Source organism: Serinus canaria, chromosome 3 (genome assembly GCF_022539315.1).
Source record: "Serinus canaria isolate serCan28SL12 chromosome 3, serCan2020, whole genome shotgun sequence".
Taxonomy (NCBI): domain Eukaryota; kingdom Metazoa; phylum Chordata; class Aves; order Passeriformes; family Fringillidae; genus Serinus; species Serinus canaria.
This window is the reverse complement of record NC_066316.1, coordinates 24,620,040-24,635,858: the sequence shown is the minus strand read 5'-3', so window position 1 is coordinate 24,635,858 and position 15,819 is coordinate 24,620,040. Positions and strand designations below refer to the sequence as shown.

Sequence of the window (15,819 nt, the reverse complement as noted above, 5' to 3'; positions counted from 1 at the left end):
CCACAAACATTTAGCCTTAGAATGTGGAAGGGAGGTTTCTATATTAGACTTGAAAGGAGTGAATGCCCCAGCCTCACCCATTTTTTCTGACTGTGTAATAAGACCATTTTTGTAGAGATAACGTTCACACTCCAGTTGATGCAATAAAGAGAATTAAGAAACTCCCTGTAGACAAAACCCAGTCTCCAGTAAAAATATATATTTTAAAAACACTAGTCAATTATTAGCCAAGCTGCTGGAATATTAGTGCTTCCTATGAAGTAACCTTTGGCTGATGGACCTGTCCCTTTTGACACTGAAGCCTGAAGACACCTCTCTTTCCAGCCAATCCCCTGAGCACTGGGGTTGGAATCACAGGCAGTCTGCTCACAGAAAAAGCACTCTGCAAATTCTGATATCTCGGGCAAGTTTCATAGGTGGTGGACCATGGAGCTTCTTGTGAATGTAAGAAAATGGATAGAAGAAAACAAGACTGCCTTTTTGCCACCTGTTTGCAATAAGCTTATGTAAGTAAATGAAGATTTTTTTTTTTTTACCAAATTATTATATATAGAAATATTCCTAGCTATAAGAGGAAGCTGCAACAATGCATACATGGTAAAGATTAATAAGGAACCATAATTCCTCTCAGGCTGCAGCCAGAGTGCTGTTCCAAAGAATAGAAAGTGAGTGAAATCTGATTTACAATAACTCAGCAGAATCTGCAAAGATCAACTTGCATAAAAGATACTTGTCTCAACTCAAAGTCCCTTGTAAGCAGGGAGACTGAGTTAAGAGAATTTGTGTCAGGCTCTGTGACAACAAACTCCTAGAAACTGGAGGACATGGCATCACATCCAAAACCAAATTACTACCTGAAGTAGCTAAAGCTGCTGAAAACCATTCCAACATCGCAGAGGAGCCAAAGCTGCAGGAGCAATCAAAATCAGAAGGATATATAGCTGAAAAACAAGATAAAAGGAAGAGCAGTGGTAGCAGAGGATCAGATTTCCAGGGCATTTCCAGATCTGTCAAGGCAGGAGGGTAGGGAGCCTGAAGGGGCGGTTTACAGCCATTTCCAGTATTCTGAATGAGACAGCCAGTATAAGGGAAAAAAGTGTGGGCATTATGTAGTTTTATGTATGCCATGCATATGCTCTGTGTCAAAGCTTGTGAACAAATTCCAATGTAAATTATTCAATGTGTCTCAAAATATTAACGAGGATTTCTTTGTCAGTGAAGCTGAGGAGAAAATATTTTGTCTAAAACTCTGTATGCAGAAAGCTTTCATTAGAAAGTATTCTCTCTAAGGAGTGACATAGACCCAGGTTTTATAAAAAAATGAAAAAGCATTTTCTTTCTATAACTTTAATTTAAAAAACTTTCTTTACCATTTTAGTCATAAAAAAAAAAAAATCAAAAAAATATGCCTCTCACCCTTCCCTTAAGTGCTATCTCTAATGAAAAGCTAAATGGGCAGTAATGTATCAGCAATATTAATTTCCATTCACAGGGGCGAGGGTTACTTTTCAAAGCAATGGTTACAAGACAAAGAAAAGGTAAAGAGTACATCATTACTGCCATGTCTGTGTTGAAACTACAGCTGTGTGTAGAACTGAAAAATTCTGAAACTTGAATCACTACAAGTGTTCCCATTTCTTTCATTTTCAAAATAGATTTTAGGAAGAATTTTTTGAAGCATATTAATTTCTGAAGCTTACCAATGATAATGGGAAAATTTTAGTATTTTATGTGTATGGAATATTCATGTGGTTCTTTCCTTATCACCACAATGAATCTTCTTTGTGTTTAATACACTGTTCTGTATTGCTTACTAGTAGTTCTGTAAACCTTGAGTAAATCTGGAATGTGGCATCTGTCGTAGACCTTTGCCCATAAACATTTTAAGAAGTTACAGTGAAACAAGAAACATTCTTTGTGATAAAAATTGCATAGTTTAAAACAAAATCCATTTTTTCAACATGGCTTTAGTCTGTGTAGAAGTAGGGTAAAACCATCTACTGCATGGGTTCTGAGTCTACCACCACCTGCATCTGGTGCTACCTAAATGTTTTCAGGATTTTCCAAAAGGTTTTAGGTGATTTTTCAAGAAACAATGAATAGATTTTCAACATTTTTTCTAAGGCTTGATCCTTTATGTGCTGTGTAAGATGTATTAAGGCAGCCTTCTTGCTGTCCTACTGCCTCATGGAAGGCAACCACCTCAAAATTTAAGTAACTTATTTTGTTTCAAGGGAGACTTAGCATTTAAAACTAGGTCTCACAGCAAATCAGTAGAGCTTTTGGTATCTTTCAGACTTTTATGACATTGTGTTCCATACAATTGAGGGGATCACAATTTTTAAATGGCTGTTTGGGATTGCAACAAGAAACCTCAGATCCTGAATTACTGTCTATTCAGAGTTTTACCAAAGTAAAGAAAATGATACATCTAATAAAATTGCAGCTCTGAAATTGTATTTTAATGACACTATCTTATAAGTTTAAATGCTTTTTAACCTCAACAATGAGCAATTAGTGCAAAATCAAACCCCTTGACACAGCTGATTTTCACAGGTGCCTCTAAAGCTCTTCTGAGTTCAGATTATGATGCTTACCAAAAGGACAACTAAGTATGTTCATGGACCCTCTGATTCTTTGTAGTCTTATCATGCTTTTAAAGGGTTACCTGCTGGTACCATTTTCTTTATGGGGATGAGAAGAGGAATGTAAGAGTATGGAAAACTTAATACTCCATTAATTAGGTCCTCATTCTAACAATAGTACAGTCAAGTAATTTTCACATCCCTGAAACCTTTACAGTACTCCTACCTGCATTTTAGCAGTCTTAACTGAAACTTTTCTTTGTTATTTTTCATAACAATAAATAATTGTTAATTATAATAACATTTAAAGCAACTATATTAGCCAGATAAACTTTATTTAGCAAGGTGGGCAGACTTTCCTATTGGAATTCCTGCTCATATTTCATAGCTGGAATCTTTTGATGGTGTCAGTATACATTTGTTAATGATTGAATGATTAACCCATATCCTGTGTATTACATAAAGCCCAGGAAAATCTATGGGATAATTAATCATCAATTTGCCAAATTAAGAAGTCAAGCAGTAATTGTTTTAAAGCAGTATTTTCACTTTTACTTAGTGAACTAATAACAAAACTGGATGTTTATTAAAAAAACCTAACCTATCTTAACAGCAGACTATAAGATACTCACCGACTGCCTTTCTCTTATTTTATTCTTCAGGGTTAGTTTTCATTTATTTCATTAATTATTATCTGTATTGCTGCTGTTTGGATCATCCTGCTCTTCTTTAGTAGAAGTGTTTGTTATTGCAGAAGCATTGCAGTGGGCTGTTGAAAAGGAACATTAAATCTGCATGGTACAAACAATTTGGATTTCAGTTCCTTATTTTATGATACAGATATGAAGCCCAGTGCTGGAAAATATACAGCTTCCTATGGAGAGAACTTTCAATTCTAATTCTTTAGTTTTATTTGACCAACTAATTTGTCACTGTTACTTGTTAACTGCTTTACAAGTCCCTGCCGTGTTGGTCATTATCATTTAAATACTCGTCACAGAAAAAGTGATAGCGGTAGCAGATTGAATATGTATGTGCCACCACTCAGAACAGCCTCTCTCAATTCAGGCTTTCAAGGTGCTGAGGCAGGGACAGGCTGTTGTTGTTCCCTGTGTTTCAGGGGATCATGGCCCTGTTGGGTCCACGTTACTGCCCAGAACCTCCTCATTGCAAAGCAGAAGTTAATACACCTCAGTTCACTTGTCAAACAGCAGACAAATAAATTTTGATTCACAGCTAGCAGGTCTGATTTTGAGGGGTTTGTTTAGTAAAGGAAAACCTGCTACCTTTCCTTTATATTAGTATGAGTGGACTGATAGGTAATTGGGGTGATAGCCACTCCTTGTGATAGCTGAGAGGAACGCTCACTGGGGCTCTTAAGAGGGGCAGAGTTAAGAAATGGCCTGGAATCTCCTTTTCTGAAATAGCCACAACCGCAATGAAAGCATTGTAACGTTATTCTAGCTTAGCAAAACTAGTATAAGCAGAACAGAAATAGCTGTCAATTCTTACCATCGTTATCACTGGTAATTCTACCAATGTGGGGGGCAAAAGTATTATTTTTACCTTTGTTAACTTTTAAGAGTTTTACCTTTACATAATCAGCTCAGGTTGAAAAGCCACTTTTCTAGTTCCTGTCTCTTAGGTAACATTCTTTATCTTTTCAATTCAAAGCTCTTTTCACAGCCAGCAGCTATTGTTGTCCCCTTTTCATAGCTGGAGGCATTGAAACACCAGGAGGGAGGTAGTTGGCCTCAGGTCACCCAACAGGACAGTGCCAGAGCAGAGAGGTGCGTCCAAGGTCTATGAGTCCTTGTACTGGCTGTTGCTTTCCACTCAACATTGTTTCATTGGCTCACTGTCCTAAAAAGAATTAAAAATAATAAATGAAATAAAGAACATCATGAACTGAAGTAGCTTTAAAATGTTACTTTCTCTTCTAGGCATCGCTATCAATTAAATGTGATGTTTGTTGGAGGGCCAAATGAAAGGAAGGATTATCATATTGAAGAAGGAGAAGAGGTAACTTATAGATTGTTTATATTACTCTGATTTATCTATAATGATTAAATGTAGCCACTTTTGAGGCTACAGATTAGCAATGCCAGGCTCAGTGCTGTTGTATTTATCAGATATATTCATAGGCTTAAACAGAATCATTCACCAGAACCATACATTATCTGTGCATTTTGTTTGCACGTGAGATCAGATCTATAATTTGCAACAGGAAATTAGAAAAAAGTATTCTGACATGTCCAAATGTCTCATTTCAACATTTTGGAATAGAACTTTAATGATATTTGATAATGATATTTTATATCCTGATATTTTATTTTTATATCCTAATATTTTATATCAGGTAATGCTATTTTTAAAACAATATTTTATTGCAGAAAATTGGTTTGTATTTCAAAAGTATCTTTGGTATTCAAAAATAAAAAAATATTTTAATTCACTAGAAATTACTTTTTTTGTGGACTTAGTGAGAATCATCAGCTCTTCAGCTTTCATTTGAGTTTGGAAAGAACAGAGTCTTTAAATATTTTTCACATCATTCTCCTGTGCTCAAAGCAATTCCACTGTTTTCTCAAAGTCATTCCAACTTTGAGTTGTGAGTAGCCATTGAGCCAAATGCAGCATGGAGGAAGAGTAGAAACCTAACAAAATTGTAACAATTTACACCTTCTTTGTTTACTGACTTGTTCTTGGAGTTGCTTGCTCTGTCTGGCGACTTCTCCACCACTGTCTCTGAAAGAATCCTAAGGGAAAGTGGTTACTAGAGACCTGGAAGTAAGGTATCAGGATAGAGACAATTTTCCTTGCTTCCCATCAGGATAATTTAACTTCATGTCATTCCAATGACATTTGGCAACCTAATTTTAAGTATATTTGGAAAGTCAAGCCTAAGCATCTACATAAAGGCAGTAGTGGGTCAAGTTTCTATAAATCCTTTCAAAGAGAAAGAAAAATTCATCTATTTATCATTGAATCATTTCTCCCCAAACCCTCCCCAGCATTTCACAAGGGCCTTTATTGATTTCCTGTTCTAACTGTGCTGTGCAGGAGTGTGTAGTCCTTACAGACACACAGCTTTGGAAGAGCAGATGCTGAGTTATCCCTGGGTGACTCCCACCTGTGCTGGATTGTCACTACCATCTCCCAGCCCACCTGTGGGTGTGGGCACAGGGACATCCATCACATGCCAGATTACCAACACAGTGCACTGTGTGTCCCTTCTCATGGGCTGTGCAGGGAGAGCTGTGGCAGCACCTGGGACCAGGCCATCAAGCTGCTTGGGGTTCCTTAAAATCAAAGTTAGGCTGATTTAACTTTTTTTTTTTTCCATGTTGCAAGATGCTCCTGTATTTATAAATAACTTGGCCTACCCTTTAAAAACTCTATTTATGACTTCTCAACAATATAAAAAGTTAGCCATATCTGTAAAGGCATAATTTTTAATTTACTGTTGTATATTGATGTTGTTGCTAACTCAAGTGGAAACAAGGTTTTTTATGTATCAGTACATGCTCATTTACATAGTAAGCTTCCCACAGTTATTCAAAAACCAAAAATGGAACATAACAACCCTATAACATCAGAAACTTGGCAATACACACATCAGAAGCATTATCAGTTATGTACCAGTTTAACATATGGGCCAGTTTTGTTCAGTTTTATAAAAGTACATTATAGTTATTCATTGCATTTTACCGTAGCTTTTTATCAGACACATTTACACCTTCCTGTGATCTAACTTAGAACCATGTTTCTCATTAGAGAAGAATTGTGAGGTAGGGAGTATCCTAGGAAAAGGGCATATTCCTAAATTAGACTTGGGATTTCAAAAACCATTCAAAGCCATGTTCAGCTCATTATTTTGTCAGAAAAAAGGGTAATTTATAGTTCTGGGTGATAATTTAAAGGCAGACTATACAGACATACTGTCAGCAGGCCAAATCACGAATGTGAAAACCCCACAAATCCTTCAGGCAAATTTAGCTGATGCTGTTCTGCTGTTAGTATTCCCAGAGCAAAGAAGGGTTGGTTTGGAGAGAAAGTTAAATTTAGGATTGTTTATATCTGTCCACTCACTATCTGGTGCCTGCTATCACACAGTTTATGGAGTGTCCTATGGCAGAACTTGTGCTTGAAAGCCTGCAGTTCACAGCAGCAAAGGGTTGGCATGCAGAGATAAGGGCTGAGGAGTATCCTCCTGCTCCTGAGCTGCTCTCTGCTGGTGCCATTAATGTGCAGGTGTGTCGGGAAGATTAGGTCTGACTGGCTAATTAGGAGGAAAAAAACCCAGAGACTTGATTTGAAGTCTCTTCAAAGCCTTTTAGAATTGTCTCCTGAACCCATTTAGGCTAAAATGACAGCTACTCTAGCACAATTTCTTTCCTCCTCTCAACAAGCAGGCATTTCCTAAATAACTCTTATATTTTGTTCCTTCCCAGTTTTCTCTGTAGCTCTTCACTGCCTTCTTAAACTTCTGTGCACTACTTCTTTGCCACCATTCTGCACAAAGAGTCTCATACCTGAGACTGTGTTACATTGGACGGGTTTTTTAAAGAGAAATATGATGCTGTAACTTTTAAGAGTTAAACCATTCACAGTCTTCGGCTGGAATTTACCAAGAAGTCATATTCATTCTTATTTTTAAAGTTCCCTTTTGTTCCCTTCTCCATCAGAATAGAGGTAGTCAGCAAACATCTACTCAGACATTCTCTGCCTCTAACTCAGACTCATTCAAAATGAAATGCTTTGGGAAATGCATCTTCTGTTGGAACCTGGCAAAAAAGTGCTGTGAGGATGGACCTATATATATCTAATACTGACAGAACTTTCCAGGAAGTGTTTGTGCTACATAATGACTTCTGAGGGTTTCAAAAGAACCATTATTCTGATGTGCCTCATTTGTCGAGAGTTTTGGGTTCCATGGACTAGTGACTACAGTTCTTGTGTAGTCAACTTGATGAGGCTGCTGAAAGTTTCTGTGCCAGCCCTGACGCGATCACAGAATCACTATGGTTGGAAAACACTGCCAAGTTCATTGAGTCCAACCTTTGACTGAAACCACCTTGTCATCTAGACCATGGCACTGAGTATCATGTCCAGTTGTTTCTGAACACCTTCAGGAATGATGGCTCCACCACCTCCCTGGGCAGCCATTTCAATGTCTGACAACCCTTGCCATGAAGAAATTCTTTCTGCCGTCCAACCCAAGCCTCCGCTGGCAGGCACGGCTTGAGGCTATGTCCTATTGTGCTCAAACCCTCACAGCTATGGGGTAGCAGGTACTAAGGAAGAGTCCTCAACATATCTTTGTCTTGGATTTTTCGTACCATAGAATTTGTGATAAGAAGAGCTTCAGTGTTAACATAGCCTACAGGTCTCATGGTGTATTTACTGCATTTTTACTTACTTGTAAAGCCTGAGGGTAGAAAAAAACCCAAACCTTCTTCCAAAGAAATAAGTGAAAACTCAAGGGGACCATATATTTTGGAGAAAGTTAATGACAGAGAAAACCCATGATCATAACAAATCCCAGCTCTAGTACAAGAATTCAGAATTTACTGCATTATGTGCGCTGCTTTGGGAAATAGTGAGAAATGCTAACAGCTAAATCAAGGATTACAAAAGTAGTTAGGCTGCAATCTCTTTACCCACCTCAGTCCACCACTAACACACAGTGAATCTCAACTGACTTTGATTTTGCTGACTTTGATTTCTTAACAATTTACATTTTGATGTTGAGTCTGTGTAAAACAGTGCAGTTCCATGCAGAGAAATCCAAATCAGCTTTTCATCTACCACCTGCAACACATTTGCATTGGCACAAACCCCGCTTGGATTTAGAAGTCCCACTTCTCACTGTGCTGTATTACACAAATTACCCTAAGTTTCTGCTCTGAGCATCTAGATTGTTTCCTGTGGATAGAGCCACCTAATTATTGGTGCAGCCCCACAGACCAAAGCTCTCCTACTGCAGCCCTAAAGAGATCTCTCAGAGAAGGAGTTCCCCCTCCTTTGATCATCTTGGTGAATCTCTTCAGCTTCTTCCAGCACATTCACATGGTGTGACTGAGATAACAACTTCGTCCTTTGAAACATAATACAGATTTGAGGTCACATCTGCCACATCTCATCTGAGTTTCCTTGACCTGAGTTTTGATTTCTCTTTCTCTCCCTCTCCCACAGACACCACAAGTAAAGACTTGGCTCCGGTTTCTGACAGATTATCTGCCTAAATGCAGCCTGACCCCTTCTAGTGTGTGCTGCTCTCCAGTCAGCATGCTTTTGAGAAACTCTCCCCTATCAGATCAATTTGCCCTTTGCATTTTATAGGATAGCGGATGTCTGAGAAGAAGGGGGAAGTGGGGCTCAGTGAGCATTCCCATGGGCTGTTTTGTGGTGCTTATATCCCAAATAAATCTGAGAACATGAATCACAACAAAGCAAGAGACGTTATTGCTTCTTTACATTTGAAAACCCCCACATTTATCTGGTAAAGACTCTTGGAATATTTTAATAAGAAACAAAGCTCCTATTAAAATGTAATGAGAGCAATGATCTTTTTGCATCAGAAGGAGATTGTGTCTTCAGAAATAGTTTTGCTACATAAGATTGTTGGTTTGAGTTTTGGCTGGTATTCAGGTCTCACAGATTACATGTAAATGAGCAGAGGGAAATAAAAAACCAAACCACGCCAAAAGCCTTCAACGTAGTTTTCTATACCTTCCTCATCTATTTGGCTTGTAGACTTCTGATGGCTGAAAAACCCTTGTGATGAGAAAGGGAGAAAATTATTTTTCTGTACTCAGATCAGTCACCACTGAAGTCTGGAGAGCACCCAGGCTCTACTCCCACATCAGAATTTCATTTGCTCTGCAAATTAATCTAATGCTTAGCCATATGACAAGCAATACAAGCCAGGATATACCAAGCCAGAGCCTAATCCCAGAAGTGGCTGAGCAATCCCAAACTCCATTTTTAGATGCAGTCAGAACTGAAAGTATCCTGCTAATTACAGATCTCTTTAGGGGTCTGTAAGTAAGCTGTCAGATATCAAAGCCCTCATGGAGCTCTGGGTTCCTGTGTCTAGGCAGAGTTTGATATCAAAGGTGTATACAAATTAAATGACATACACTGCTGTACATGAAATAAAATACATTTGTGGGTTTTTTTAGTTAGTCAGTACAAACCAATTAGAAATCCTGTATTCTTCCACTCCTAGATGCTTCTTTGCTTACTCTGCTAGGATACACATACCTATGATGAAGGAGCAATTCTCACCACACTAATATAGTGAGGATGTTGGTGCTTCTTTTAAGGTGGTACCCACTGGCTCCACTACCCTGCGGAAATTTCTGTCAAGACAAGCAGCTTCAGCAATGCTTCCACTGATGGCAACAGTGAATTCCTACTCTGTGCACCTCCTCTTCTTGCCTCCATAAATGCCAGCATAATTTATTCCATGAGTATTCATAATTGAATGGAATATCCCTGTACAGACTTGAGAGTGATTCAGCACTGGCCACTCTACCTTCCTCTGCAGGCATAATACTATCAGGTTTGAAGCATGATCAAAAAGGGTGAAGCAGACTAAGGAAGGAGGATGTATTTCTCCTACAGCAAAGAAAATTTAGGGGAAATTAAATAATTTTAAAAAACCCTCTCAGTCTTAAGGTGTTTTCATTGGAGTTTCGTAGGTATATCTGCAGTTTTAATGATCATAATGAGTAATGTTATGAAATAATGTTATGCTTGGGGCAAAGCACTCCTAGCTGTTTCATAACTTGTGGGAGTAAGATGAGAATTAATAAAGGAGGTGTTTTTAGTGGGATCATAATGAGAAGATGCCACATAGTAAGCAGAAAACTAAACAAAATGCTGAAGTCTGGAAAAGAAGAAGAAAGGAAGAAGATACAATGATAAATAAATTAGAACATTTAGTAACAAAGAATAAAAAGAATGGTAAACAACCTTTGTTTCTTCCTTGAGACACATTTTTCACCCAGAGAGCGACAAAATTCATGCCCAATTGTGAGCCATTATGCAGTAGCAATATACAAATCCAGGCTTTTCTACAAGAAGAAGTTTATACATTTCACATAACAAGAGGCCTTGTCATTAATAAGATGATAGTAGAGCAGAAATATTGCACATTTCCTCAGTTTTTAGTACTGCTGGGGAGAATAGATACTAGATTATTCTAGTAAGAACAGTACAACAGAGAAAACTTATATTTTCAAGTGGTAGGAACTCTATTGGCTTACTATCCTATGAGAGACTAGGTGTATATATTTATGTATATGCTTACATATACACCTGAATCTTCTAACTTTTTGATTTTTTTTTTCCAAGAGAGACTTAGGAAAAGATAAGATTTGCCCAAAAGGCGAAAGTCAGTCAGTATTTAGAAAAAAGAAGTTTCCAAGAAAAAGACAGTACTGTGTTGCCAATCTGGCATCTGAAATGAGCATGGACTGTAACTCACTGAGATATTAAATAGCTGACAGTTTCCTTGATAAAAAGTTCAGGTTATATTATAAGCAAAGCAGTATATTCACTAATTTCTGCCACTTGTCTTAATCACAGTTACATCAGATGATTTATGGATGACTGAAGCACTCAAGCAATTTAAAAGAAAAAAAATTGAAGAATAGACCATAATTTTCAGTGAAAGGTACTATTTAAATTCAGTCAGAAAAACACTTTCATTGACAACGTGCAGCCCACGTCATTCCTCCTCTCCCAGTGCAAAACAGTTCTTTTAATTCATAACTTACTGTTCATAATCTTTCCTTATGACTGTGATGCTTCATCTTTGAACTAGATAGCTGACATCCACTCTCAAGTTTTTCATTTCCAGTAAGGTTTCTCAGCTGCATTATTCATGTCAGAACCAGGATAATCTCTATCTCTGTTGTCCTATTCCTCATGTGCATGTCCTGTGCATGTGTTCAGTAATAACTGCCCCAGTAGAAATGCCAAAGTTAGCCAGAGCAAAAGAACATAGTGAGGATCAGTAGCCTGGCACTGTGGCCTTCTAGACAAGTTATAATTTATCTGTAGTGATGTCCCTGGCACGAGGTGAACTTTTCACTCATGTAAAAGCTCTCAGCATAAGCTTTTTTTCCAGTGTATCTTCAGTTCTCCCTATTGTTTTGTTCCCTTGGCAGCATATTTATTCTCATGTTCACAGAGGTGTTTCTTCCATTCCAGGGGGCATGTATTAATATTTCAAAACTCTTTCAGAAATAATACTGATTAGAAAAATTGATTAAGCTTTTCTAATTTTGAAAAGAGTTCAGTTTAGGGGGTTTTCATGATTCAGTGGTTTCTTCTTTCCCCTATTTATTTTTCATTTTGATGAAATTGTAGTGACTTCCTATAAATAAGGGATTTTTTTCAATTATAGTTCTAACTTTGAATCATGTTTCAGACTACTTTAGCTGCACTAACACTCTGGTTTCTAGATGTGGTAAAGAGAACGTGAAAAGCATGGCAGAAGTGACTTCTGGAAATACTATTGCTCTGCACTACATAAAAAAAAGAGAGGGAATGTGCCCATTATTTCAGGTCAAAGATACAGATCTGCTTACAGGTGATAACAGTTCTGTCATCAAACATGAGGACCTGAGCACCTCAGAGCCTCCACAAAAAGTAGAGCTGGTTTTGGTCTGAAAACAGCCATGGAAAGGCCACCAAAGACAGAATTTTGGGTTCAGTGGTTCTGTCCTTATACACACTTAGAATGTAACCCTTTTACATATACACAGTGAAAAGAACAGCAGCTGTTGCTGGATTTGAAGGTATCCACAAAAGTAAAGCAGAAAAGCTTCCAAATGGGCAATTCTTCCCAAATGAGAAAGCACCATTAAAAAATTGAAAAAGTACACAAAAAACCCCCAGTGTGTGCATATTTGGAGTTTATTTGGAGAACTGGCATATAATTTGATTGATTAAAAACTCTACTACATCTGAGATTAAGCTTTCTATATAGTGTAATTAATGGATGCCTGATGTTGAGCCCTCCAAAAAGTAATTCCAAGGGTAAAACCAGGACAGTGGAATTGCACCAGGTCTGGAGGATAGCTCTATATGCAGTTACAGACCTCTTGGATAGATTGTTAATTCTTAGAAGATAATAGAAATAATACGTATTCTTTAACTCTTTTAAAATCAACAGATTTTAGAAGCTGTTTTTTGTTAGAAAAAATCTGCAAATACTTGCAACTGCAAATTGAATGTATTTATACATGTATTCTTTGTATAAAGAATATAAAGTACAGAATGTTTTGGAGTAGCTGCCTTAATGCTATATTCCTATTTCTTCAGCTTTTTTACCAGATTCAAGGAGATATGTGTTTGAAGATAATTGAAAATGGGAAACACAAAGACATTGTCATCCGAGAAGGGGAGGTAAAACAGGATTGTTTTTCTGTTATAGTTGTACATAAGTATGTTAAATGAATGTTTTATGTGTTATTTAGAAACCAGCTTATCCCTGTTGTGCAAGAGACAGCATCAGGATTTATTAAAAAAAAAAAAAAAACAAAACAAAAGCTTGAATGTTGTATAGAAAATAATAGGAAATTACAGTAAACTGTGTTCAACATTTGACTGCTTCAATAACAGATAAAAATCCCTCTGAAATCTGGGGCATCTATTCAGATAGTTACAGAACATAATGAGTGAAGTTCCTATTCCCCTGCATTGCATGGGATCTGCCATGTGAATTCAGTTGGATCAGTCTTTTATTTACACCTTGCCAGGTACACACCGCCCACCCACCCACACACACCATTAAGCAAACTGCCTAAACTGAGGAATTGAAATGAATTGAAATGATTCATACATTTTCAGCCTTCTGTAGTCCTCATAGCTCGCCTTTCCAACCATCACAGTAGGGCAGCTTTAAAAGAGCAGTTTACAAATAATACATATGCAATTTTTCCTTATAGCAGTACACTTGCTAAAGCATTGATTGCAGTGCTTTTACCAAGAGCATGAATAGGCACTGGCTGTTACTGCCACTTAGATGTACTACAACTGCCACTCATGGTTATTGACACAAGCTTGGACTGCACTCAAGTCTTGGAAAGGATTATTAGGTCTAGTGGAGGCAGCCTTTAAAATGGAAGGCATGTTAAACCCAATAGCTTCATGCCATTGAAAGCATTACAACTTTTTCAGTGACAAAACAGAGCCTCTCTTTCCAACTAGGAGGTTCTGGTATTACACTTCAGGAACGCACCCAGCTGAGATCTCAGCATGTAAGAGAAGGGCTAATGAAAAGGAGCACACAGTACTTGGTGGAAAGACTGACACTAGCACTGCTGAGGCACCCTCATTAGCTCTGGTTTGTAGACAGAGAAACTCTAATGACTGCCCAGCCTTAGCAAAAACATCTGTACTGCTGAAGAATACAGGCTTATCAGCTAGCTGCTAGGAAAGGGTTTATTCTCAAGCTGCAGAAATAGACTTCTCTTAACCACATGTTGCCTATTCACTTTGTCACTTGCATGACTAAATAGCCCCTCATATTTGGTAGCCCATAAATAGCCCTCTCATATTTATTTTCAGAGAGAGTAGCACTCCTCATCATGCAAAGGTGCTCTCTGTGTTGGGAGGATACATGTGGCTGATTAGTTTAGACATTTTATTGAGCAGACAAAAAAATCTGCTTTTTTAGTTCCATTTCAATTACTTAGAAACTGCAGTAAGTGTAAAAATTTCAGATGAGCAATTGATTAGATTTTCATTTCAATTGTGTCTAGCAATGATGATCAAACCAGGAGGAGAGAACTTGCCTGCCATCAAGGCAGTGCTGATTGCAGTCACGGTGTCATCATTCACAGAGAAAGCAAGAAACAGCGTTTGCAGGGCTGTGGGTACCACAGGGTGCAGCTGCAAAGGAGCAACATGGGATCAACAAAAAGGGGAGAAGCAGGGAAAGGAGCAGAAGACTTTGCAGGTTGAGGGGCAGAAAAAGGACAATGCAAAAAACAAAAACTTCCTGATGCTTTCTGATTTCTTTTAACAGATGTTCTTACTACCTGCCAGGATACCTCACTCTCCTCAGAGATATAAAAACACTGTGGGTCTTGTGATCGAGAGGCAAAGATTAAAAACAGAAATGGATGGGCTGAGGTGAAGTATAAACTATTGACTAATCTGTTAGAATTCATAATATAACTAATTTCTCATCTCAATACAATGCTGTGTTTTAATTTCCTGATAATTTATCAGATTCATCCTGACAATTTTGTACTAATTCTATCCACACATCTGTCTATCTATACATGCATAAACAGAGATCTCATTTAGCATTTGCTTTAGTTAAACAAATTACCATATTGAAATTTGTGAAATACATGTTGTGGTTATAGCAATCTACTTATGTCCTACCTACTGCTATTGCCTTAAGTTTTAAAAAAGATCTCAGACTTCTCTAACAATCCAAATAAAAAAGATTTTTATCAGTTTTGGCAAGCAGAATATTAATTCCTTTGTAAGCACTGAAAGCAAAAAGATGAAGAACAGCTTTCTTATCAAGTGTGTGGGAAGCTAGAAACAAAAGTCAATTTTTCACCACTAGTCCCTCTCCATTGAACACAGCTCTGCCTAGGTTTTATTGTTAGTGAGTGGTTTGCTTTGTGTTCTAGAGGGAGTAGGACTAAGCTTTGTCTTGTGCCCATACAGAATTCACAAGTCTAAGAGGGAAAGTCACAACAGTATAACATTAGAAAAATCTAGAAAAGCTGTCTTGGTATTAACCAGAGACCACAGACCAAGCAGAATTTATAACTGTCCATATATCCATACAAATTTAAAACTGCAGTGATATCTGAACAGTGCTGTTCCTGTTCTTCCACCTACAATTTTGAACGTTGCATGGGTAGTGTCACAGCAGGAAGATTGCAAATATGCAGAGCTAGAAAGATATACTTTTTCATTCAAAGAAAAAAGGCTGTGGAAAGAAACTGAGAAAGGCACCATTCAAGAGAAGAAACCCACGATTAAATTCTGAGCTAAAACCAAGTCCAGTTCATTTCATGTACTGTTTACCTATGCACTTGTCTCTTTTTTCCTTTCACTGCAGACCTGTAGATTGTCTGGACTTACATGATTTAAAGGATACTTTGAGCTAGAAAAAAATGACCAGTGATTTAGATTAAAAAGATTTTTATTAAAATAAAAAGAACAAAATATTTTAAAAAAACTTAAA

The 15,819-nt window shown here is 37.6% G+C and overlaps 1 protein-coding gene across 1 annotated transcript in view; it reads left to right on the top strand.

The window, feature by feature from the left end:
• The first annotated feature begins 269 nt into the window (after positions 1 to 269).
• HAAO (3-hydroxyanthranilate 3,4-dioxygenase) overlaps positions 270 to 15,819 on the top strand; it is a 32,929-nt gene continuing 17,379 nt past the window's right edge. Inside the window, exons 1-4 of the mRNA XM_009091129.4 lie at positions 270 to 506; positions 4,529 to 4,607; positions 12,927 to 13,010; positions 14,635 to 14,741. Coding sequence (XP_009089377.2) covers positions 427 to 506; positions 4,529 to 4,607; positions 12,927 to 13,010; positions 14,635 to 14,741 — 350 coding nt within the window. The 5' untranslated portion in view covers positions 270 to 426. The remainder of the gene's footprint in view (positions 507 to 4,528; positions 4,608 to 12,926; positions 13,011 to 14,634; positions 14,742 to 15,819) is intronic.